We start from the raw sequence: 25,175 nt of genomic DNA on the forward strand, positions 1-25,175 counted from the left end.
ATTAACATCCACATCAGATTTAAAAGTCTATATTGACACTTGAATTTCATGATTATCATCACTTTTTTTTTTTAAGCTGGCAGGTTAGATTTATTACTATAAAAGCTGAAACTAATTTACAGTGATGTTCAATTATAGGCCAATGGAGAGGTCCTGATACTAACCAGGAGATATCTGGTATTTCTCCAAATCCCTACAGAAATTTGTATTAGCTAAGCAGAGAGAAGGCGTTTAAACGTAAGCAGGTTGGAAGGTGATGGTGAAACAAACTAACTAACTATACTGCCTGAGTTACAAACCGATGCATGTAAATCAATACTGGATGAACAGGCTAAAACAGCTAGCAGCCAGGTAGCCCAGGAGAGTTTCCACTGGAAAGAGATCATTTAATTATCTATTAGGAACAGTTCTGGGCCTTCTGTGCACTTGTGCATAAATGTGTGCATTTAACTCCAAGTGGATAAAAAGGAAAAGTAGAGTGAGCTGGTGCAGGGAGACCCAGGCAGTGTGAGACGGACGTGCCTCCAACCACAGCTCTCATTTGGACAGGGTGGCCTCTCAGGAGAAAGCTCATGTCACAAAAATGCTCACAATAAGGATGTGATGACATCCTGGTGACACAACAGTGTTTGTGGTATGAGCCTAAATTAGTGAATCCAGCCCTGCACTTACACCTGGGAAAGACCCCCTTCCATGCTGGGCAGGTGCTGGAGTCCCATGTCTCTCCCCAGGTTTGGAGGGCTACAGGGAAAACAGGAGGCAGAGCCAGGGTCTCTTCCATCGCAGACAGAAAGGGCAGATTGCTATAGACACTTGCCCTTCTGCAGAGCAGAGCAGGGCAGGCAGGCAAGCAGGCAGGGGTTCGCTTGGATCCTGCAGTGCCTGGTGTCTTAATACCTGCCTGCAAACAAATTTCATTGGAAATTTTTTTTTTCTGAGTGCCTATGCTGGTATGAACACATAGCACAAGGCATGGGGGTGTTAAGAGAGCATTCCCGGGAGTGACAATACAGAGCACTCCACTCAAGCAGTTTCCTCTGGATGGGTCCGCAGCTAAGAAGACACGTCCATGGAGCTGGGGCACAAGAACGCAGCCCACGCCATGTGTGTTCTTGCGTGGCCGGGGTCCATCATTTGCCTTCTGCAGGTCAACAGCTATTGCAGCTGAGTAGGTCAAATTTCTCCAAGGTTGTATTTACTTTTATTTAACTGGGATGAGGACATTGATGTCATGAATTTGAAATTTCATTTTTAATCCCAATGACTCCACAGATCTCCCATTTTAGGAACCCTCTGTAAGAAGGTTTGAAACCCCTCTAATAACTTCATTGGGTAAAAAGGGAAGTCTTCATGGATGTCTATGTCATAGAATTTGAGGGCATTTCAGAAGAAAGTGAAAAAAATATGTTTGAACTGCAAGAACTGACATAGGTCTACTGCAGTCGTACCTGGGAGGAGCAGTGCCATTAGGGTGCTGTTTTTAGGAAGCTCGGGGACTGCACCTTTTTATCTTACAGATGGGAACTAGGTAGGCACAGACAATCTTCTTGGTCTTTGTTATTAAAAATCCCATCATTTAGAATAATAATGTGGTGTATTTGCACCCTGCATTTCCTGCTTCCTTCCTACCTCTCTCCTCTCTGGTTCTCAACTAACCCTGAGACATTGGTGGGGAAGATGTTACTATTACACCGGAGTCAAAAATATAAAACTGATCTGCACCACAGGGGAAGTGACGTGCTGGTGCCGATGAGCTGATTAGAAAATGGCACCAGTGGTACTTCACCAACATGGGGATATGGGCAGAGGGGAGACCGCCCCTGAATCCTCTCAGTGTATCCTGGAAGGGACTGGGAAGCTGACTCAGCCATGGGCAGGAGGAGGAACAATGGCCACAGTGCAAGTCCTAGCTTGTCCAGTGGGGATTCCGGTCGTACCTAAGCCCCAGGTGGAGAGCCCTCCGAATAGCCCTGTTCACTGTCACTGCTCAGCTGCACTGCCCTGCTGCCTGAGGCGGCTCTGTGCTCCACACGCTGGGAGCTTGTTAGGAATGCTTGCTCTCCTGCCTCCCCCCAGGTCTGAAGCAGAGTTGTATGTTCACGAGATCTCAGGTGATTTACATGCTCTTTCAAGTTTGAGAAGCACTGCTCTAGAAATGTTTTAAGCATAGAGAATTCAGAAAGCATGCCTTTTCTAACATATTCCACTCAGATCCCAGGAAAATGAAAACCTTTTCTAGCATGTCTAGTTATTCAAACCAAGTTTGGCCAAACCAGGTATTTCTGTATCTACCTGGGACCCTTTATATTTAGGCAAGTGGAAATGCATGATGAAAACAATTCATGAGTTCCTTGCTTCAAGTGTGTGTATTTTTTTTAACAAAGGGCAAGGCAGAAACTATAAAATTGACTTCTGAAAGTTATTTGTTCCGTAAGTGAAAAACTCAGCTTATTGGTGTGCAGGTGGCACCTAGCTGCTATTTGTTGGGAGAAGTGAGCAGCAAACAGCAGGTGCCACCTGGCATATCTGTACTTGGCAGGTTTATTCATTAAATGTAATTATTCTTTTTATCAAGGCAGGCAGTCATTATATTTTGGCAACTTAGTATGCCAGAATTTGATCCACTTATCAAATATTTATTTAAGAGAATTTTCACTGTACAGTCAGGCTTTAAATGAATTAACAGGCAAGTAGTTCATTTGTGAGGTCTACTCCTCATCAGGGATGTATTACCATGGGTCCCCGAGTATCCTGTTAAGTGTCTATCACAGGGTAGCCTACCTTCATGTTAATTTCCACCTCATTACAAAGGTGAGGCTGGGACTACTCTCGTGCACGCTTGCTTCACTTAAGGCTGAGTGCGATCTGTCTATTTCAGTGGGTAATTTGAGGATAAAGGGGCAATTAATAAAAGCAAAGTTTGCTTAATTTTAGAAGTTGAATTTTTATCGAAGATGGATATCTATTGATATCAACTTATTTTTATAGTTTTTCAGATACACTACAAATGGAATAGATCATTTTGGAAACCGCCCGATTCAAATATAAAAAATTACAACCCCACAAATACCTGCATTTCCTGACAACACAGCTTTTTTGGCTCATAAAATTTTCTGAATTCCTGCTTAATTTTTGATAAACATATTTTTGTTCGTCCCCACGGAAGCAGCACACGAGGGTCTGATTTCAAGTCATCATCATCACTTTCCCGAGTTATCTTATAGAATCTGCTAGGCCTTTAAAATAGGATTTTCAACTTTTTTTTCCTCTCGGGTTTTGCAGTGGGAGACGCTAGCTTTATGATGACCTAACAATGCCAGCTCAGAGGCAGTGATAGCTTAGGGTCTCTATGTTTCACGTTTCAGCTATCAGTGGCTGCTAGAGGTGGTGGATCTATTGTGTTTTACCCAACTTTAGAACAGCTTCCTGTGCAAAGAAAAGTTTCTCTTCAATTCATAAGAAACCTCCTGCCTACAGTTAAATAAGTGTGTGCCATTCATATTTTACTTCTAAGACACTCCAGCACCATGAGTGGTGGTTTTCTGACTGGACAGTTCTGTTGGACAACTCTGTGACACTTCCATCAACGTGACCAGCTATTAGAAACACTGGCAGAGCGCGGCCAGCTGGGGCTCGCCGTGTTCCCACGTCCCTGGTGAGGAAGCATCCTACGAGCCTGAGCACAACTCGCTGACACTAGGGTGCCCGTGTTCCTTCCCTTCTGGACACAGAACATGACATTCTCTTATACTTCCAGTAAACCTTTCAGCAAGACAGGGGGTTTGGGATGAAGTTCTTTAGGAATTTGAGCTGATAACCAGTGGCAATAGAAGCATCTGATTCAAAGTCTTCCCTGTTAGAGGGCAAGCCATTTGAAAGCTCATCTGAGGTCTTTCTGAAAACTCGATTTTGCTGCTATTCCATCATTCACTATTGTTTCTAAACATCAAGCCCTGTTAGTTTGGATATGATTAAAACACACATTTTACTCATGGTTTCTCAGTGGAAAATTTGAGAAGTAAGTTTTGATGTATCAGGATTTTTTGTTGTGTGGAGGGTGACCACTTAGCACATGTACCCTGAGGGCTCAGCTGAGACTACTTAGTATGTGTTACTATAATAGCAGGCCCTCGCCAGGCCTCTCATGTGATGCTGTTCACTTTTCCCTTGTTTTATTTATAGGGTGGAATTGGTACATTGAGAAGTCCCTTACAAGGCTGTACCAGAACAAGGACTCTATGACTCGGTACCACTTGGAACCAATCGCTTGCAACAACTGAGCTACCAGTCAATTTGAAAGCATGCTCAGAACACTCAAGGAAGACAGGATGCTTTCCTCCTTCAAACCCCATGCACCTTCTCCAGGCCACTAAAGGAAAAACTGAGCCAGGCCTTACCAGTGTGGCTTCTTTTGTGAACCATGAGCACATTGGGCCCGATGCAAATGATCCCACAGATATCACACTTTAGTTTTCCGTTAGGAAGTCGAATGCCTCCAACTCCTGACAAAGCCGAGCTGCCTTGGTCCCTGTGGGAGCCATTCATTTTCTCTCCCGAGGCATCAAGCATTCGTAAATCCTCCGCACATTCTTCCCCATTCATTTCACAGGCACGCCCATTCTCTTCATCACTCTGAGTCTCTACTTTAACATTACTGGCTGAAAGAAACAATACAGGAGGCCACTCAGTGTCATTGCAAAAAAAAAAACTCAACAAAACAACACAGCAGCAAAAAGACAATCAAATAGGCGTAGAGAGCTACTAAACAGAAGTTCTTAGCAAATACCAAGGGGAGAGCAGCCTGAGCTCGCCGTGCATTCAGCCTCGAGTGGGCTTCGGCGGCAGGCCTCGGGATGCACCTGGGGTTACAGGGAGATCTGCCAGCCCTCTCCATAGGCCCAATGGCGAGTATCTGAAAATGCACTAGAAAGGTATTTACATAGTTCCCACTTTAGAGTTGAGCCCTCATTTTAAGCAGGTTCACGTCAGGAGTGGTCTCAGGCCGACTCCTACATCCTACTCATCAGATGGGCACCTTGCCCTAGAGGGTGGGTTCTGGGTCACACAATCCAGCTCTCTAGGATGTGTGAACTTGTCTGGCAAAATACCTAATAAGTGGTTATCAAGCCTGAAAAACGTCTCTTACTTGTGATGCTACCTTTCCTTGTGGCATGTAAACATTAATAAACTTTGGGACAAAACTCAGTAAACATAAAAATGCTCAGAGTTCTGACCACAGTTCCCTTTCAGATTTCTGGAAGATCTTTCTGTTTCTTTGGTACATGACCATTTGAATTCCTGTTTATCTTAAATAACATAAACAAACCCTGTGTTCTAAAGAAGAGGTACCCTTTCTTACACTTCTTCCACTTGCTGAAGGGTTAATTGGGATAGTTTATGAATGTAGATATCTGGAAGAGCTTTTTTTTCCAAAGAGAAAAAAGCTTGTGTGCGTGTTGGGTGGTGGGTGAGGGGGTGGGAGGTGAACTTTTAGTGTCTTGAATACAATGACCACTATTGACTCTGCATTACTGTTACCTTTAAGTCACACATCACAAGGTAATTATGTCATTTGAATATTTTTCTTCCTAAAGAAAGTAGGAGTCATTTCATTTACACACTTCAGAAACACTGACTGATGATACATTGGTGAATCCAACACTGTAATGTCTAAGAGAATTTGTAGTTACACTGAAAGCCACCATTTTAATAAACATTTTTACAGACTAATAAGAGTAGGTAGGTAAATTTTGCCAAGTAAAATGATCAATGAGATAGATGACAATCAAGACTAAATATTTGTTTTTTGAGACAGGGTCTTGCTCTGTCACCCAGGCTGGAGTGCAGTGGGATGGCTCACTGCAGCCTCTGTCTCCCGGGCTCAAGTGATCCTCCCACCTCAGCCTCCCTAGTAGTTGTGACTAAAGGTGTGTACCACCACATCCGACCATTTGTTTTTGGTATTTTTTGTAGAGATGGGTCTTGTCATGTTGACCAGGCTGTTCTCAAACTCCTGAGCTCAGTGATCCACCTGCCTCGGCCTCCCAAAGTGTTGAGATTACAGTTGTGAGCCACTGTGCTCAGCCTAGACCACATAATTTTTGATCAACATTTTCAATCAATGGTTCTCAAAGTTTGGTCCCTGGAGAAGCAGCATCAGCATCACCTGAGAACTTACTAGAAGCACAGACTCTCAGGCTCACCCCAGAGTTGCAGGCTCAAGAACTCTGGGGTGGGCCCAGCAGTCTGTTTTAACACACCCTCCAGAAGATTCTAATGTACACTGAGGACTGAGAACAACTGTCTTAAATAACCAACTTAGTTAATAGCACTCCAAGCTTATTTTATTCAGCAAGTTTCTCTTGATTTAGAGATCTACAATCCAGACACTGAAATAAAAATACCTGGTCTGGAATCTTAGCTGCACTATTTAAAAGTGCTGAGATCTTAGGCAAGTCATGTAACTTCTCTGTGCCTTGATTTCCTCATCCATGAAAATGGAAATTATTACAGCACCAGCCTAACACAGACAGATAAGAAGTTAGCTGAGGATAGTGGCTGGGGCATGGCACATGGAGGCTCACCCCCAGTGATCCAAGTACAGTATTTCACCTAACCCCAATACCACATGCTGGGCACATAGCACATTAATTGCACTCTGCTATTTAACCTTCACGACAACTCCATAAGGGAAGTGCTATCATGATCCTATTTTACAGTTGAAGGAGCCAAGGCACAGGAAAGGTTGAACAACTTGCTAAGGTCACATAGCTGGCAAGTGGCAGAGCTGGAAGGTGACTGTAGGCAGCCTGGCCCCAGCATCCAAATTCCTAACCACTTACACAGTCATCTCTTGGTATCTGCAGCGCATCAGTTCTGAGACTCCTGAAGGTCTGTGGATGTGCAAGTCCCTAAATTGGCCCTATAGAACCTATGGATATGAAAAATCTGCCTTCTATATCCACAGGTTCCGTGTCTCTTGAATACTGTATTTTCAAGCCACAGTGGGTTGAATTTCCAGAGGCTGAACCCATGGATATAGAGGGTTGACTGTACTGCCAGTGTTTTCTTATTAGCTCTTTAGGGAAATGACTTACAGATGAATAATGAAATGAATTAACTGGGACATGGTGGACTTGGAGACCACAGAAGTGAGGATGCACCAGAGGATTAACAGAGCTGCCTGCCTCCTCCATTAGATCCTGGCATTATGCAGGATTGTCCTGAGAAATCCAGCAATGGGGATTCTCCAAATGCTCTCCCCTTCAATCCTGAAGATCAGAGACTCAGAGCATCTGAGCAGCCTCCTGCTAACCTCTCCCCACTGCCAGGGACAAGATACCTGGAAAATAAAGGAGATAGGCAGGCAAGTGAGGCTGGTTGGCTGTCGAGGCAATGGTGCTTAATGACCATTGAGTTCTCTGGAATCGGTACTCTCAGGTGGAGGCTGTGCATCTTTCTGGGAGGAAGCTAATTCTCTAGGCCCTCCTTGTTCACCAGTGTCTACACCAGCCTGCTCTGGAAACACAATGAGGCTGTAAAGATCTGTGTACTCCTTAATCTAAGATTATTTTTAATCATTTATCTTGTGGTTTTTAAAATGAAATTAGAACACAATGGAGCAAATTAAGATTGGTGGGGCAAGTTTTTCAAATACAGGCGCTAAGACGAGGGCTGTAGCGAAGGTGTAGGCCGAGTGCTTCCGAAGCTAGAAAAAGGACACCACGCAGAACAGGCATTGGGATAATCCTCTTGGCATGTTCCCCTACGCGGCTTGACTTCATAAATTCAGAGGCAACCAGCTACAGAGAATTGACTCTTGCTTTCCCATGGGCACATATGGCCTATTAGAACTTGCCAGAAGCTATCACTTGTTCTTCTGGATCATTAAGAATGAGTATTTCTGGGATTCTTTGGCATGCTCTATGGCGAGTGCTGTTGATCAGTGTGTGGGCGCTTGCAGGTGGGGAGCAGCAGGGAAGCATTGGACACGACCTTTGGGTTTCTGGCTTCAGGAACACCGGTTCTGCTACAGCAGGCTGCTTGCAGGAGGAGGCAAAGCTATGTGACAGGAAGGAAACAGAAACATGGGGGAAAGCCCACAATGGATGCTGCCTTAGATATCACAGATGTCCTCAAATCCAGAGGCCTGGAGATCAGCCACTCATTGGACAAATGGTGGCTGAAAGCAGTACTCTGTCCTTGTTAGCCTCTATGACACTGTCACTGAGAGCTGTAACAGAACCAAAACAGAACTAGGGACACAAACACTCTGGCTCAGGCCCACCCTGGGCTCTTTCACTGACTGAGAGATAACGGACAAGAGCCCAATTTTATTATTCAACAAATGTGACAATAAATATGAAGAGTGGATGTTTTCAAACTCCTAGTCAAAAAGGCACAAGAGCCTATCACATACTGTCCTGAGATCAATGTGGATACCAAGTACAATTTTAAGGAGATAGGTACCTAGATCTCCACCTAGATGGCTAGATGTAGGGACATATATAGAAGATTAGTCACATAGGTCTGTAGGAACAGCAGTAGGGATGATCAGCTCAGGAATATATAGAGTTTGAAGAGGAAAATTAAGGACACTGCGATGCTCTAGGTTTCTAAAAAAGAGTATGCAGACAATATCCACAGATCACTATGGGCAAGGCCAAGGAACTGAAAATAATGGACAAAGGACAGAGGAACCTGTATCAGCAAATGCTCAAAACGTTTTAAATGGAAGTTAGATGGCAGATGCTGAGCATTCCAGGGCTGGAAGCTTCTAGCACTATTCGGACAACTTCTAAGCCATGTTATGATGGGAAAGGTTGGTGAAGTCTAAGACAAGGACTGGATGACTGCCAGGTGCTGGCAGGATTTGGTGGGAACAGAGTGGGCAACACCATCACCACGGGGTGCATAAGATTCAAGCAGTGCGTGGATTTCCTGTAAATGGGGTTAAGCTCCTCATTTCTTTACGGAAAAATGCAAAGTGGGTGCTGGTTACATAGACGAGATCAGGAGATTTCTGTCCACCCAAGGAGGCTGTACATGAAAACAGGGGTCTCTTATCCAGCTAGGAGGAGAATACAAGCAACTTGCTTACTGTTTTCATAGATGACAGAAATCAGGGCATGAAACTATCTTCATAAGTTGCAACTACAGACTGTATCTCAAAATCTGAAACCTATTAGTCATAAATGTAAGGACCTGTGAAATTAAAATATAGATTTTAAAAACACAAACCCAGGATGAGAGTGTCTTGGCTTCCCATGTAAATGTGAAAAAGGTTTCTGGGGTTTTCCCTGAAGGTATGCTCAATCAGAGATGTGGACAGAAAAAAGAAAAACAGAAGAAGGGGTGACAGAGTCCTGTAGTTACTGAAATCTGGAATCTTCTGTACCAGCCAGGCCGTATGCATGCCTCCTTTCAAAACGGCAGCACAGGCTGGTGCACGTTTGGAAGAGTCAGTCATTGGGGTCTGAAACTAATTCCTGCGAGCAAGGTTGGTGGCACAGGATGCACACTTCCTCTTGGCCCCTGAGGGTGGAGAAGGTGCCGAGGAGAGGCAAGTGGGAGGTGAGTGCAAGAAGTGGTCCTTCTGAGAGAGGGGTTTGCAGTGGCGGAAGGTGTCCACACAGAGGGCAGAGAAGCAAGCCCTGGAGGCTGGTGGGAACCCTGATGGCAGGTTCCTGCCACCCGTAGTTGTGGACAGCCTCCACCAATATGCATCCTATTTAAGGAGTGAGGATTTCAGAGCCTTTGTCCCACAGACCTTTTCCTTTACCTAGAAGAAAAGAACAAGCAGATGTTGGCCTGTTGATGGCAGTGAACACATGCAGTTGTGAGGGAGGCTCTGCGAGAATGTAAGTTTTGTTGGCCCTTCATTTTGAAATCCATCCTCCTGAAGAAGGCAATGATACCAGCTGATGCTTCCATTAATGAAGGAGGTTGGGAAGGAATGACTGGCACTTACTGAAGCTGAGCACCTCCTGGCAGCTCCATAATACCCCGGAACCCACCCCAAGGGATATGCAAGGCTCCTGCTGAATTCTGTTGAAAATGCCATATGAGAAATCCCTTCAGTTTCTTAACAACTGCCACTCCTTTAACGGTGCTGATCATACCTGCCCCAGAATCAATTCCATGAACCCGCCTGCCCCTGATTTGCAGGCATTGTGCTTGGTTCAACCCCATGGATGCTGTCTCTATGGAACATTTGCCAGGGCCCGAGTTGCCTGGCCATGCCCTTCTGTGAGTTCCTAAATCGCTCACTCCTTCCTCTGTTACTTGGAGCTGGAATTGCTTAGCTGTGGTATTGCTTCAGTGAAATGGTACATCTCCCTGAAGATAGGAAAGATACTTATAAATATTTTGTAACCCCCCACCCCATTACTTAGAAAAATGTCAAACTCAGTAAGGTGCTGAATTGAACTGATTACATATAGAACATGAAATGGAGACTGGTCCTCTCTTTCTCCGGAACACTCTGGCTTAGGCCCACCGTGGGCTCTTTCATTGACTAAGAGATAATGGACAAGAGCCCAATTTTATTATTCAATAAATGTGACAAATATGAAGAGTGGATGTTTTCAAACTCCTAGTCAAAAGCTGCTTTCCTTCCCAGATGCTATTTAAAGTTGGGAAAAATTAAAATCTCATTGACCTATCTTGGAGGGCTTCTATGTTATTGGCACCCAACAGTACTAAGAGAGACCCCACACCCCTGTATGGAAGGTGGACTTTGGTAGATAGACAAGTTTGGATTGAAGAATCTGGAGAATCCAAGGAACTCAGATGCCAAGAGGAGCCAAGAGGACTGAATCTGTGCCAGGCACTGTATGTGCTCATGGATAATTAAACATTTTTTAATGCATAGGTATAATGTACACCTGTCAGTCCCCACCTGACCAATGAATTATGCTTCCTCTTCATTTCCCTTTCCTTTTTAGAATGTGTCTTCATATTTACTGAAAAAGTAAATGTTTGTTACTCAGAATACATTTTTCCACTGAAAAGATAGTCTGAAGTAGTCACTCTAGTGTGAGTTTAGGCCATGTAAGCTTGAAATGCTCAATATTTTACTTGAAAAATGGTACAGAAATATTCTTGCAACACTGGTGACTAGCAAGTAAAAATCAAATGAAATGGAAATACTTAAGATATATCTTGAATCATGGTAATTAAATGAACATTTGAGATGAAGAGGAGATATATATATAGATATTTTTGTGTTGCCTCTAAAAGAGATTTATAAAACTTTTAAGCATTTTAAAGTTCATGGAACCATTTATTATAATTTAATATCATTTAAAATGTAGAAGGTTGCTTTCGTCCCACTAGGGTATATTATTAGAAAATACTTTTTTCGTTATTTGCAATTTAAGGCCTTTAAATGGAATGAAGTCAGGGAGAGAAAAGAAAGGCAGAAAAGTAAAAAGATAAAGAGAATAAAAAAGAGCAATAGGCATTTTCTTTCCTCCAGCAACTAGGGATACAAACTGGAATAAGGACAGTAGAGGGGGTGAAAGGAGTTGTTTCTAATTTTCAAGACGAGGTGTTGAGGGCAAAGAGGGCAATTCTTCATCATGACCACAAGGTGGTGATATTGGCCCAGAACAGTTTGGTTGCTGTTTTGCGGGGGAAGGCATCAAGACCAAGTAGCCGCTTGTGTGAGGAGGATAGTCACAATTCCAACACTGGGGAGAGGGGGAGAGAAAGAGAGACACCAATACCTTATGGACACATTTGCATAAATATAGACAGAAAGCGTATCCAAGTGTATATCATCTCTTTTATAAAAACTGTAACTATCATAACATTAACACATCTTCACATGCAGCGATTCTTACAGACTGAAGGCTTCACTGAAGGGTCTGCTTCAACATATGCTCTGGCTGACACCTTCCTCAGACTTCACAGAAACATGTTTTAGGATGCGTTAGCTTACTCTCAAGTGCATTTGACTTCTCAAAATACTTCAACAATATGATTCTTCAAATCAATATCATTTCTCTGTCCAATACCATAATGTTTTATATGTTCATATAAGCTCACGTGTAAACAGATACACATATATAAGCATTTACATGTACATACATATACATCTCAAAAAGTAGGTATCAAGCTATTGCTTTAAAGTGGAATCAAAGGAATATCAGTAAAAGAAAGATTTCTGTAACTTTTATAGGCTGGAAAAGTAGCCAAACTAGTTTGTGAGCAAAAAGATGTACTTTGATACTGTTAAATTCCTTAGACACCAGATAGTTTTTGATAACCAGGATGTCAGAAACCTGTCTTTAACTGTTATTGGCACTGTTCAAATTAGAGCCTATAATTATAATTGTCACAGTGTTAACAAATGCGACCTGTTTTCTGATGTTGCTTTATAGTATTAGAGAATTTACTAATACAGGTCCTAAGGGGATTATCAACTTGTATGACTTTAAATATTCAGCTCTCTATACATTTTTAAAAGCACTCTCTGTTCTTTAAAGTACTCATCTGAGGATGTTACCCAAATAAATTTATCATTTATCAGCTCAATATCTAAAAAAGAAAAATGAAATTCACATCTGTTTTTGGTTTAACAGCTCAGATCAGAGAAGGTCCTGCGGGCACCAAGCATGAACAGAACGTTGGCTCCAGCAACGACACACCACAGAATAACGGCCTGGAGGCCTGCAATTTTCTCTTCTCAGTTCTGAAATTAATACTCCAGAACCACACATGAAGAGCATGTCTCCTTCTCTTGTCCCACAAAATTGTAAAAATTATCTTGAAACCATGTTCAGTTCTTTGTTGGTGACAGAAAGTATGGCCATCTTATCCTCACACTCAATAAAAAGGAGATAATCACAAGAGGAATCTCAAAGCTGTCCAGCAGCACCCGCGAAGTAACAATCCCATCAGTGCTACTGTGACTTCAACCCTTACTGTTACTCCACTGCCATGCTCCCAGGACACCGCACAACTGCCTAGACCTTTGTTTTGCACTTCATGGTATAAATACCCAAAAATGATATGGTAGGTGTCTAATGAATAGAATAGTGAATATTTAATGTATCTCGGGCGTTGATGAAGGAACATGCATGTACGATATTTACATGATAGGAGATGAAGGCATGCTTTTGTTTTCCAGAAGCGAGGCATATACTTACGAGAGAAAGATTTGGGAATTATTGCATGGAAATCCCTAAAGTCATCAGCCCCATATGTAACTGCAATAAAGAAGGCAAAAAGAAAGCTGGGTTGTGATACCAGGAGAGAGATATAGTCAGAGTTTAACAGAAAGTATTACTTTTTTTAAAAAAAGAACGTTTTATTACTCAAAACCACTGTTCAGCTACTAATCTGCTGTTGCTGGCCCTTCTATAGGCAACAGAAAAGTAATTACTCATGAACAGGACCACAATCACCTCAGGGTCAACTCACAGCATTATATCCCATAAAGTGGTTTGGAGCAATTACTGATGGGTTCAATATCTTAGAGGGTGCAGCCCCAAACATTCTAGAACTGTGAGAAACCATTCAGCAGCTCCAGTCCAAACACTCAGGCTCCTCGCAGAGCGTCTCCTGGGACAACACGTATCTCCACAAAAGTGCATGTTTCTTAATGAGCTGATTGCATCGCAAATGTTCTTCATTCAGCTTTTTCTTAGAAAGTGTTCATAGAAAATTAGAAAATGCAGCATATTGGGTGGGGGAAAAATTATTGTTTTCCCCAACCAGCAAAAGAGCTATCCCTTTCGGTGATTAGTCCTTATCAGCTGCTTTCATAAATGCTATCACTGCTTCAAATCTTCAGGTTTCTATTCTCTTTCATAGGACAGTTTCCCAGCATGTTCCTTTTTCTTAATATTTGGCAGATTCTGCACATGTGCACACATGTGTACACACACACACACACACACACACGCACAATCTTTTCCCCAAGAGTCACATCTCAGTGACTGTTAAAGTTACGTACACAGTGTAGCTGTTAAATTAAACTTGTTGGATGAGTTCCTAGGTTAGCAGAGTAAAGACTCCGAGGTGACCTGCAGGGAAGCAGACCTATTGAACTTTGCTTAAACCAGTGTTTTCCAGACTTATCTGACCACAGAACCTCCTTCTTTTCCCATGAAATTATTGGGAAATAAATTATAGGGATGATGGGCAAACATAGTTTGAGAGACACTTTGAAAGCTGTTCAAGAAACAGCTTTCAAAGTGACTGGCTGAATTATTTCCTAGCAAATCCTTACTCTTCATCTGCTTATTTTATTCCCTGGTAGTCCAAATCTAATGGATAAAGTCAATATTATGAATCCTATCAAACAGAGGTAGCATAAACTGATTGCCTCCATATGGGTGTGCTTGTTGGCCCACAAACAGCCAGTTTTACAATAACCTTTGCTGTTCTTGTTATCTTCATTGAGCTCCAGCCCTTTATATAATCTGTTTGCCCTTAGTTATTCTGCTTTATGAAGCTGCTAGCATCTCGATAATGGGAGAAAAAGCAAAGATGTTTTAAAGGGTATGTATTACCTTTTGCAAATAGGAACATTACAATGGGTGATAGAGTACAAAACTCTGACTAAACAACAAAGCACTGAGATACTACTTATACTGCGGATCATGCTGATATGGTGCTTGAGGATGACTTGCCTTGAGAGTTAACTTCCTAATATATCCCTGAAGCTCTACTGCCAGAGCTCAGCCACCTGCTGTACATATCATGATGACTACAGCACTGGGGAGGTCTTCATGTTTACCAGTACCCTGAAGATGAAGGAGCTAAGAGATTAGATCTGAATGCAATGTGTCTGGAATTTGTCTCACCAGTAGAAAATGTAGCCTTGTGCACTCTTGGGCATCAAAGTGTAAGCCTTGAAATACCAAATTCTGTCAAGACACTTCCCACTTCACACATTGCCACTGAATATGAAGAATACTGTAATATATTATTAGACAATTTTTTTTTTAATTTAACTTTTAAGTTCAGGAGTACACGTGCAGGTGTGTTATATAGGTAAACTCATGTCATGGGGGTTTGTTATACAGATTGTTTTGTCATCCAGGTATTAAATCTACTACCTGTTATTTTTTCTGATCCTCTTCCTTCTCCCACCCTCCACCCTCTGATAGGCCCCTCTATGTGCCCATGTATTCTCCTCATTTAGCTCACACTTAAAAGTGAGAACATCTGCACTTGGTTTTCTGTTCCTGGGTTAGTCTGCTAAGGATAATGGCCTCCAGCTCCATCCACGTTCCTGCAAAGGGCATGATCTCTTTCTTTTTTTTATGGCTGCACAGTATTCCATGGTGTATATGTACCACATTTTCTTTATCCAGTCTATCATTGATGGGGATGTAGGCTGATTCCATGTTTTTGCTATCGTGAATAGTGCAGCAACAAACACACGCATGCATGTGTCTTATGGTAGAACAATTCATATTCCTTTGGGTATATATGCAGTAATGGGATTGCTGGGTCAAATGGTATGTAGGTCTTTGAGGAATTGCCACACTGTCTTCCACATGGTTGAACTAATTTACAATCCCCTCAACAGTGTATAAGCGTTCCTTTTTCTCTACAACCTCACCAGCAACTGTCATTCTTTGACTTTTTATTAATAACCATTCTGACTGGTGTGAGATGGTATCTCATTGTGGTTTTGATTTGCATTTCTCTAATGATCAATGATGATGAGCTTTTTTTCATATGATTGTGGACCACATGTATGTCTTCTTCTGGAAAGTTAGACATTGAATGTCAATCACATTTCAAAAGAATCAGTCCTTTGCCTAGTGTAATTCAAATTTACTTGTTGATTTTTGTCCCAAATACGTGGTTCACAAAATTGTTTAAAAAACAAAATATAGCTGTACCTATCAGTTTGTTTCATGTCTCCAGAGTAATGCTGAATTGATAAGCACTCACCCTTGTTCCTGTACCATCCGTGTTCATGCACATAATCTTCTGGGCTCAGTAAAAGAAGTGTGTACTATTCTAGCTGGACAGGTAATTATGTACAACAGCAAATGTGGAAACTCACTCTGTTCCATGCTAAAGTTCAGTATCTTTTGGGAGCCAATCACTGGGAGCTCTGTGGATGCCAGGTGGGTAGTAGAGGTTTTGTGGAAGCTGTTTTTATGACGCTTCAGAGGCACTGGAAGGTGTGTAAGGTACTGCAGCTGCACACACAGGGACACACATAAGTGTGTTTGTGTGTTAATGCAAATATACACACACTCACCTGCACGTGAGGCATGGGGAGTAATGGTGTTCCCCCAATGAACCAATTCCCAACCAGTGAATCAATGATTGGTCAAGTGCGACTGCTACACCTCCTAGCCCCGCCCCCTCAGGGACCTCACTGGTCCAGCAGCTAAGCCTGGCACCCTTCACCACACATCCAGGGTAGGGACTGAACAAAGTCACAGAGCAGGTGAGTATGCACAGCAGTCACTGAGAGCTCCTCACACGCTAGGAGCCAGCTGGCCCCAGGTCTGTGCAGTCTGACAATATTCCCACATTGCTTCTGGCAAGCTGCAAAATGAGCCATACGACCTGCTTTTTCTCACTCTCTTGGAGAGGTTTGTAGGTGCTGACTTGCTTTTGCCCCTGAAGACAGTCCTGCCTCTAAGCTGACCCTCTCGCTTGTCATAAGAAGCAGTCACTGTGGGATTAGCGAAGCTGTTATTCAGTGATTACCTCTCAACCTTGTTCTCTGTCCTTTAGTAAATTCAGGTCACTGTTTAATAAAAGGGTGCAGATAAAATGGTGTTAAACTTTTTTTCTCGGTTTTCTACATTTTACAAAATATATTCTTATCAAGAGCAAATTTAACTCATTTGGTAAGAATTTCTATTCCCCAAACTCTCATGCACATTTTCATATAAAATGCTGCGAACACCTTGGATTCTGAATCCTATTTGAATTGCCAAATTGATGAACGTTATGGGAAAAACGAAATGCCCACAAACCACACTTTTCAGTTTGCATTTAGCTGTGCATAAAATTATAAACTTCTTGTGCCATTGTCACTCTGGGGAGAGGCTAAACCTACTTGAGATTTTCAAAACTAGAGGGAGGAGATCTGATCTACTTTCAAATGCGAGAACACCGACAATTTTCTGGGAAAATCTGTCTAAAGGTAAACACATTCAGATTTGTATTTAGGAGAAATTTAGAAAATTTATAAAATTTAGAAAAAATGCTGTCATTCTTTAAATCACATGAACCTGTTAGTCACGGTGAGATCATTAGTCTATTATGACCTTGTTTGAGTATGGTTTGTGGTACCTTGGCAATGCCTCCAAATCTAGCATTTCATGGCAGGGCTTCCTGACCCCGTGACTGAGCTAGTGAGAGTCACAGGACAGGACAGCAAGGTGGAGGTGGATGGGAGGACCAAGTACTACAGACAGAACACCACAGGCCACACTTCTGGAAAGCACGAGTTAGATCCTGAAGTGCTACCAAGTCAAGATTCTATGAAAACCTTTCAGACCTTCTGTGGATGGATACATTTGTTTTTAGACCACCCTCTAGTGAGGAGGCTCAGAGTCTTCTCATGGGAAGAGAACACTGGCTGCCATCTATGGACTGCACATGCACACTCAAGGAAGGCATTGTTGCTCCAGTCTTAGAAAAGAGGCAACTAAAATACAATCAAGTTCAGTGGGACCCAGGGACACAGAGCTGGGGAGTGCTGGCTGCTGTAAGTCTCACATCTAAGCTCCCCAGGGCACTGGGTAACTCCTCAGTGGCTCCTTTCACCGCCTGTCCTGTGGTCAGTCCTGATGATGTCAACTCTGCTGCCACTTGTCTCCTTCCCACTCTACCAGCTCCTTCTTTTCAGAAGTCAAGGGTCACACCATGCAGGCCATGATGTCTTACACCGCTCCAGATCCTGGATGGCCCCAGCATAGTACCTTCCACCCAATAGGCACACAAAAGTTTGCAGAAGAAGGCAAGTGGAAATATGCCCAGGGCCCCTGTCTGGGGGCTCCACCAGGGCTTGATCCTCATCAATCTGCCCATTCTTCCCTCCATGCCTGGAACACGCACACCCAAACCCAAATCCCTATCTTTTCCCCCAGTCCCAGCTCTCCTATGTAGCCCACGCACGTTGATGGTGCTTCATCTGGATTCCATACACTCCAACCCACAGGGGGCTCGCCTCTACTCTTGCGTCTCATGGCTAAATTATGTCTGAGGTCTTTGGAGAGGTCTCCATTCTTATTGTTTTCCAACCACGTCACATCCCAGCATGGCCATGAAGCCCCTGCCTTTGCCCAGCCAAGGCAGCCCAGCCTGCACCACATCCTGCCTGTGTTTCCTGTCCGCCGTCTGGCATGTGAGTTTGTTTGCTTGCATCATGGGGACCTTGCTTTCAGGCACCCCTCTCAATCATCCTGCTCATTGCCCTAAGATTATCATCCTCAAGCTGCTCTTATCCGGTCACATCTGCTTCAAAGTTTTCCATGGGTCTGCACTGTTACGACGAGAAAAAAATCCTCCAGTCCTGCGTCAAAATCTCCCTACAACTGGTGAGCAATGAATAAACTTCTCAGCAGGTAATATTATTCAGATAAGCAATAGTAAGGGTGAACCTTATGGAAAAACGCTTTAAAACAAAAAAGAGAGCCCTGTAGCTAATGTTTTAGTAGAAAGCCACATGCATATAAAGATAACATCTATCTTCTTGTCAACAAAGACCTCAAGACCCATAGGATTAGCTACAACCAACCAACATTCACCATGTTTCCCACATGGGAAGAACAACAGGGCTAGTGCTTTTCAAGTCCACTGAAGGTGAAAAAGAAGGCAGGAAAACGCCTTCAGTGCCTGCAAACCCTGAGTCTGTACAGTCTCCCCTTCAGCTCCAAATGCCCCAGCAGACACTTACTCTATCTGGCAATGGGGTTGAGTGGACCTTCCGAAGCGCCTCACTTACCCTCATGGTGTTTCAGGGATGAGTGTCAGGTCGAGGGACAGTTTTGGTTGCTTCAAGTGGGACATGTCAGTGATGGCCAAAGTCACTATGCTTTACTTCAAATCCCAGCTGTTGGAGCTACCTTCCAGAGCAGATGATTTGCAGAACTTGACAGAAGATTAGGAAATACCAATGTCTGGCCCTTTGTCTCTTCATGTAGCACAACTAGGCACCAGTCCTATTTTTGCTTTTGTTTTATTAACACAATTTTAATTGTTCATAGTGAACTAATTAAGATAGAAAAAGCTCCAATTAATACACCTATGGCTTAGAAAGGGAGAAATGGGTATTTCTAAAGAGTACAAGAAAGAAAACAGCAGGTTCAAAATGATGGTTCTTTTATGGGGTTAGCTTTTTTTTTTCTTTTTTGAGATGGAGTCTTGCTCTGTCACCAGGCTGGAGTGCAGTGGTATGATCTTGGCTCACTGCAACCTCCTCCTCCCGGGTTCAAATGATTCTCCTGCCTCAGCCTCCCAGGTAGCTGGGACTACAGGCGCGCGCCACCATGCCCAGCTAATATTTGTACTTTTGGCAGAGATGGGGTTTCACCATGTTGGTCAGGATGGTCTCGATCTCTTGACCTTGTGATCAGCCCACCTCGGCCTCCCAAAGTGCTGGGATTACAGGCGTGAGCCACTGTGGCTGGCCGGGATTAGCTTTTAAATGATTGTTTTGGTGCCATGTGCAATCTTCCTGGATCCTGAGGCTGGAGCATTTCCTCAGCTGCCCTGCTAGGCCTGTTTCATGTCAGCCAACTTCCGGGTCCAGGATCTCCATATAACAATTTAGGGGAAAACATTCAACGGGTTGAAGAACAGGCTTAGGGATATTTTCCCAATGTTGTACCCTTCTTGCTTACTCTTTTTTGGAAGAAATACTACTTTTTTGTAAAAATGATATTTGCTGATTCTAAAGACACTGAGTAGACAGAAGCACTATGATGGCACATCTAGAAATTACCCCCAAGTTTTATAATTTAAGGAGAATCATATGCAAAGAAGAAAATGGAAAAATGATAATGAGAACGGAGTAAGAAAGCTTGGTTCATGCTTTAAAAGGAGAAAGGAAAGGGACATTCAGGCAATCAAGAAAGGCTGAAGAAAACTAAGAGGGCTGGAGGAACAATGATTAGATAGGAAGGCTCTTGTCAGGGATCGTGGCGGGGTGAAGAGTGTGAGGTCCTCAATTAAGTGAAAAATGAAATTTAATTTTGTCATTCCAAATTTTATTCTAATAAGGGAGATTTGTACTGGATCACATGGGCCAAAATGATAAGGAAGGGAAATTCTACAAAATAACTGGGCTGCCCACAAGAGTGTGGGCCACTCAGTGGGCAGGAGGGGCTTGGGGTGTGTGCATGGAGAGCCACCTTTCCATATCTAGGCCCTGTCAGGACATGCTGGGGCAGCGCCAGGCAGAGCCACATGGTGATGACTGGCTGCGTTCCCTGCCACATGGAGAGGACAGGCACAGCAGGCAGTGCGGAAGGGACCTGGGGCTGTGGAGCTCGGCAGTCGTCAGAGTATCTGCAGCGTGGGCCACAAGGCGAGAGCCTTTGATCAACTGTTTAGCATGTGCTCTAGCTGATGTAACTGCACACATGTTTTAGATGTGGTTTTCCCAGTAGCACACTCTTACAGAAGCAACAGGTTAAACTGTTGCTGCCGGTGTAAAAGGGAGTTTGGCAAAGTGAAGGACTAAAGACTGAAGGAAATGTTTTGACTGTTAAGCTGGACTTGGCTTCCTGAAATGGGGTTATTGTATGTGCATTTCACACGTTCTTGAGGTGTAGGACATATCACTTCTGACTTCAAATGAGAACAAACACGCAAAGAAAGGGCTGAGGAGTTTAAATCCATTTCTGTGGCCTTTGTCCACCTAAGCAATCAACTGAAGAGAACTCCGGAGGCTGCGCTCAGCTCCTCCTCAGCCTCTGCAGACAGACACGGCCATTCCCTCTCATCCCCAGGGCTGGCAGGGTGTCAGCCTCAAAGATTCCAGAAGCCCAGGCCCTGCTTCAGGGAGGCCAGAGATAAGTAATCTCCCCCAGGACACACAGAGGGTGGATCCTCTGCTGTCCCTCCCTTCCAGAAGCCCAACGGGTCCCTGTCAGAATTCCAAGCAGAAGGTGACTCAGCACAGAGGAGGAGGGATGGGAAGAACAACTCAGTTGCCCTCTTGATCCCGCCGCTCTCGGCCATGGGTACAGTCCTGCACACTTTGTGTCTTTGAGTGGTTGCTAATCTTTAAGGAAGGTGTATTTGTGTAGTACTCTGCTGAGAAATCCTGGGGAGTCAGCCAGCCTCTGGTGACCTGACCCCACTACAGGTGCAGGTCAAGTCTTCAGTCCTGCCTTGGCAGTTTCTTCTGCCTTCCTCCCAGAAAGTGGATTTCTCAGGCACGAGCTCAAGCTGAGAGCCTGGTGATGGTAAAGATCAGAGTGCAGGCAATCTGGCATAACTAGCTGAACTGGCTGTCTGCAGAGGAAAGCAAGGGGCTGACGAGCGTGGAATTGGGTGGGTGCATCTGGTCTGGTGCACTGGTGCACACACGTGTACACAAGTGATCACATGTGCACGTGTGTGTACATGTGTATGCACATGTGCAAATGACACACAGAGATCGCCCTTTCTACACATATATTTAAAAAGGCAGCTCAGTAAAGTCGACTCACAGGTAGAGAGTCCATTATTTACTGTGACTTTTCCACGCAGAAGGACAGTGGTGCAGCCAAATAGGCAGCAGTCTCCACTGTTCTGAACGTCAAATCTGCTCCTCCTCACTCTGCGCACATTCCCCCACCTGCCAGCTCTGTGGGCAGAAGGCTGCAGGAGTCAGATCTGGTCTCTACAAGACTCAGAAGTCAGGATGAAACTCATGTTTCCTCCATGTCTTAACAAAGAAGCACACCTGTAGAGATTTCTGAGCAAGGAATTGTGACTTGTTGCAGAATTTATTTTATTTTATTTTATTTTTTGAGACAGGATCTTGCTCTGTGGCCCAGGCTGGAGTGCAGTGGCTCGATCATAGCTCACTGCAGTCTTGACCTCTTGGGCTCAAGCAATCCTCCTGCCTCAGCCTCCTGAGTACCTGGGACTATTGGAATATGCCACCATGCCCAGCTAATTTTTGTATTTTTTTTGTAGAGACAAGGTTTCACCATATTGCCTAGGTTGGTCTGAAACTCCTGAGCACAAGTGATCCTCCCACCTCAGTCTCCCAAAGTGCTGGGATTACAGGTGTGAGCCACTGCACTTGGCCAGAATTCTGTATCTTGATAAGAAACTCATAAGTGGCTGTGAGAAGACATAAGGAAGGAGATGTGGATACTTTAAGCCGTTTAACGTTTCATGTAAACTTATGTCTAACCAGGGAAAAATAAACTCCCAGGACTTTGTAATTTATAGTTCTCTTAAGGAACTCTTCAAGGCTTTTTTTTTTTCTTTTTCTTCTTTCCCATCTCTCTTCCTCCACCTCTCCAAGGTCATCTAACTATTTCCTAAAAAGCCCTGTGCTGTACAAATGCTAGGCATATGTTATTTTATTTAGCCCTTACAATAAAGCCTTGGCTTGTGAGCGATCAGCATTGGCTGCAGAACCCTGCCTCCAACCACCTGAAGGTGTTTACAGACGGCCTCTGCCTCTGAGTAGCTCTGGGATCCGAGCCACGCACAGGACATCACCAAGCCTCAGCTTCCTTACGTATGAAACCAAAGAAAACGCCAGCCTCATGTCACCATACAGTTGGAGAGTCACAGAGCAAAGGTGCCAGGTCCCCGCCATTAGCTGGTGCTCAGGAAATGCTGGCTGCCCCTCTCCTTCCTCGTCCCACAGCCTTCACACGAGATTGGCCCACTACTCACACACCTCCGGCTTCCTGGCACTTCTGTCAAAACCTCACATCTCTTAGGAAGAAACTTCAAATGTCATGTTTTTTCCTAGTAGATATCAGCTGTTTCTTAGGATGAGAGTGTCTCAAAAAGTCCTGTCCTTCACATCAACAACACTTCTTCGAAGTAAGGGGGGTTCCTCCCTTTCTTTCCCATCTTTCTAGTTTTATGATTCAACAACCATTTACCAGGAAATATCTGGAAACGACCAATTTGTGTCACACACTCTTCCCATTTACAAATCGAACAAGTAAGAGCGTGTAACATGTATGCCAAGTCATTTACCCGGTCCCACAGCTGTTGCCATGTGACTCCGGGGGCTTGCAACCAGATGAAGGTGCTATGCTATGTCCTTCCTACACATTAACTTTGTTAACTTTGTTAACCCTTGAAGCAGCCCTGTAAGAAAAATATCACCCCCATCTTACAAATGAGAGAAACTCCAACTCACGATGGTCACCTGACCTGCCCAAGGCCAGGTAAGACAGTAGAAAAGAAGAGTGGAGGCCAAATTCGTGGCACTCCAAAGCCCATTTCTTAACTCGTTGCCTCCCTCCCACTCCGCAGGTCCTGAGCTGACTTCTCCGTCTTCGCGTCCTAGCTGTTAATGAGTTTATGAAATGAGGCCCTCTGAATAACCCACACTACACATCAGGGAGGACCATCTCCAACTTGGGCATTCCACAGATGTGTGTGCAAACCCCGAGGGAGTCTCCAGAGAAATTATAGAGGGAAAATCCAAGATCTGTCCAGGGATGTTGCAATCTATAAACAGCAGGAGGAAAATGCACCGAAACTCACGTGCTATGGTGCACAGCAGCCCTGGGTACTGGGAAGCAGCACATGTTCTTAGGAAGAGTAAGGCATGCCAACTGGAGGGAGGGGTGGCAGGGGGGTTGTGAGAAGTCACATAAGGGTGACATTCAAAATGAGAAGCAGAAAGACAGAATCTCAACAAGTGGAGGTGCGGGACCACAGCAGGGTCAGCAGTGGACTTGGGGGGCAGGGTGGGGTGGTGGCTGGCTCAGAGAGTCATGGGGACAGTCATCCCCAGGATGCAGGGCCTGGTTCCAGAGGCCTTGGAAGCTGAGATGAAGTCCCCAGGCAACAGGAACTGTGAGAGGTCCCTGCTTGTGGGGGTCCTGTGGTGGGAGGTGGTTTAAGGGAACTGGTCTGGGGTTGGGATGGAGATGCCTAGAAGAAGGAGTCGGTTAGAACACTCCACAGGCAGAGAGAGAGAGAGAAGTGGGGGACCAGCAGGGTGAGCAGGGGAAGTAGGAGGATCACAAGTGGAATCACACACCCATGGCCCTCCGAAGCCCGGCGAGTCGGCAGTCAGGGGTGCAGTCATCCTGCTCTCGGTTACTCTAGGCTTTAGAGCACCACCAGCCCAGCGACCACGAGACCCCAGCTTCCAGAAGACCCGACAGTCGGGCCTTCTGCCACCCCGTGATCTTCTGCCCTTCTCTCCACATCCAGAGACACCGTCCCACCCTGGTCTCCAGGAGGTAGGGCCCAAGCACAGCGATTGTGACACTGTGCTTGTGTGTCATCTTGTAACTGGGTTTCCACATCCTCCTGGCTGTATTGTAAAAGCCCTAGAAGAGGAACAAGAGCAAATAATGAAATATAGGAATGCAGGAAAAGAGGAAGCCGCCGCGAGATACCAGCCCAACCGAAATACAAAGAATTATGGAGAAGTGACAGAAAGGGAAGTAAGAGCAAGGAATTGCATTGAGTAGCTTAGCAGAGTGCATGCGCACACACACAGACAAAGCCATGCACACGCGCAGACACACAGCCGTGCACACACAGACACACCCCACAGACACACATGTACACACATATATACACAGAAACACAGGCACAGAGACACACTCACACACTCTCACAAATTCACACACACACAGCCTTTCTTGGGTCTAAATCAACTGCTAGAAGAGTATGAGCTCTTAGTTGTCAGCCTTGGAGGGACAGTAACAAGTTCACTCTACGGTCCAGCTGGCTGGGAGAGATCATCCAAGTGCACTGGCTCCGGACCATCTGTCCCCACAGGGTACTAGATCCAGAATTTCCTGATAGTTCTAGAAGGCCATTCTGTTGTTTTTCTTTTGTATTTAAAAAGCCAGAGTTAAAATATGGTAAAACTTCCTTACATTATAATCAAAAACTTAATTTTAGGGCTGAGACGCAAAGTGGACTAATGGAAAAGAAAACAAATCTATCGGGGTAGATGCGTTTAGGGACCCCCACATCATTTTTTAAGCGAGGAAAACAGGCAAGGAGAGAAAAGCCTGAAACTGAGG

General features: G+C 44.3%; 1 protein-coding gene across 3 annotated transcripts in view; it reads right to left on the reverse strand.

Moving 5' to 3' along the window:
- Positions 1–25,175, reverse strand: part of IKZF1 (IKAROS family zinc finger 1) — a 101,800-nt gene that overhangs the window by 25,153 nt on the left and 51,472 nt on the right. For 2 of the 3 annotated variants that reach the window (XM_054495430.1, XM_054495429.2), the window contains exons 4-5: positions 13,155–13,214; positions 11,382–11,693 (exon numbers count right to left, since the gene is read on the reverse strand). In XM_054495430.1, the coding sequence (XP_054351405.1) occupies positions 11,680–11,693; positions 13,155–13,214 (74 nt within the window). In that variant the 3' untranslated portion in view covers positions 11,382–11,679. Of the gene's footprint in view, positions 1–4,397; positions 4,659–11,381; positions 11,694–13,154; positions 13,215–25,175 lie in introns of those variants that run through there. The other variant, XM_063667318.1, reaches the window with a different exon arrangement.

Source organism: Pongo pygmaeus, chromosome 6 (genome assembly GCF_028885625.2).
Source record: "Pongo pygmaeus isolate AG05252 chromosome 6, NHGRI_mPonPyg2-v2.0_pri, whole genome shotgun sequence".
Classification (NCBI taxonomy): Eukaryota; Metazoa; Chordata; class Mammalia; order Primates; family Hominidae; genus Pongo; species Pongo pygmaeus.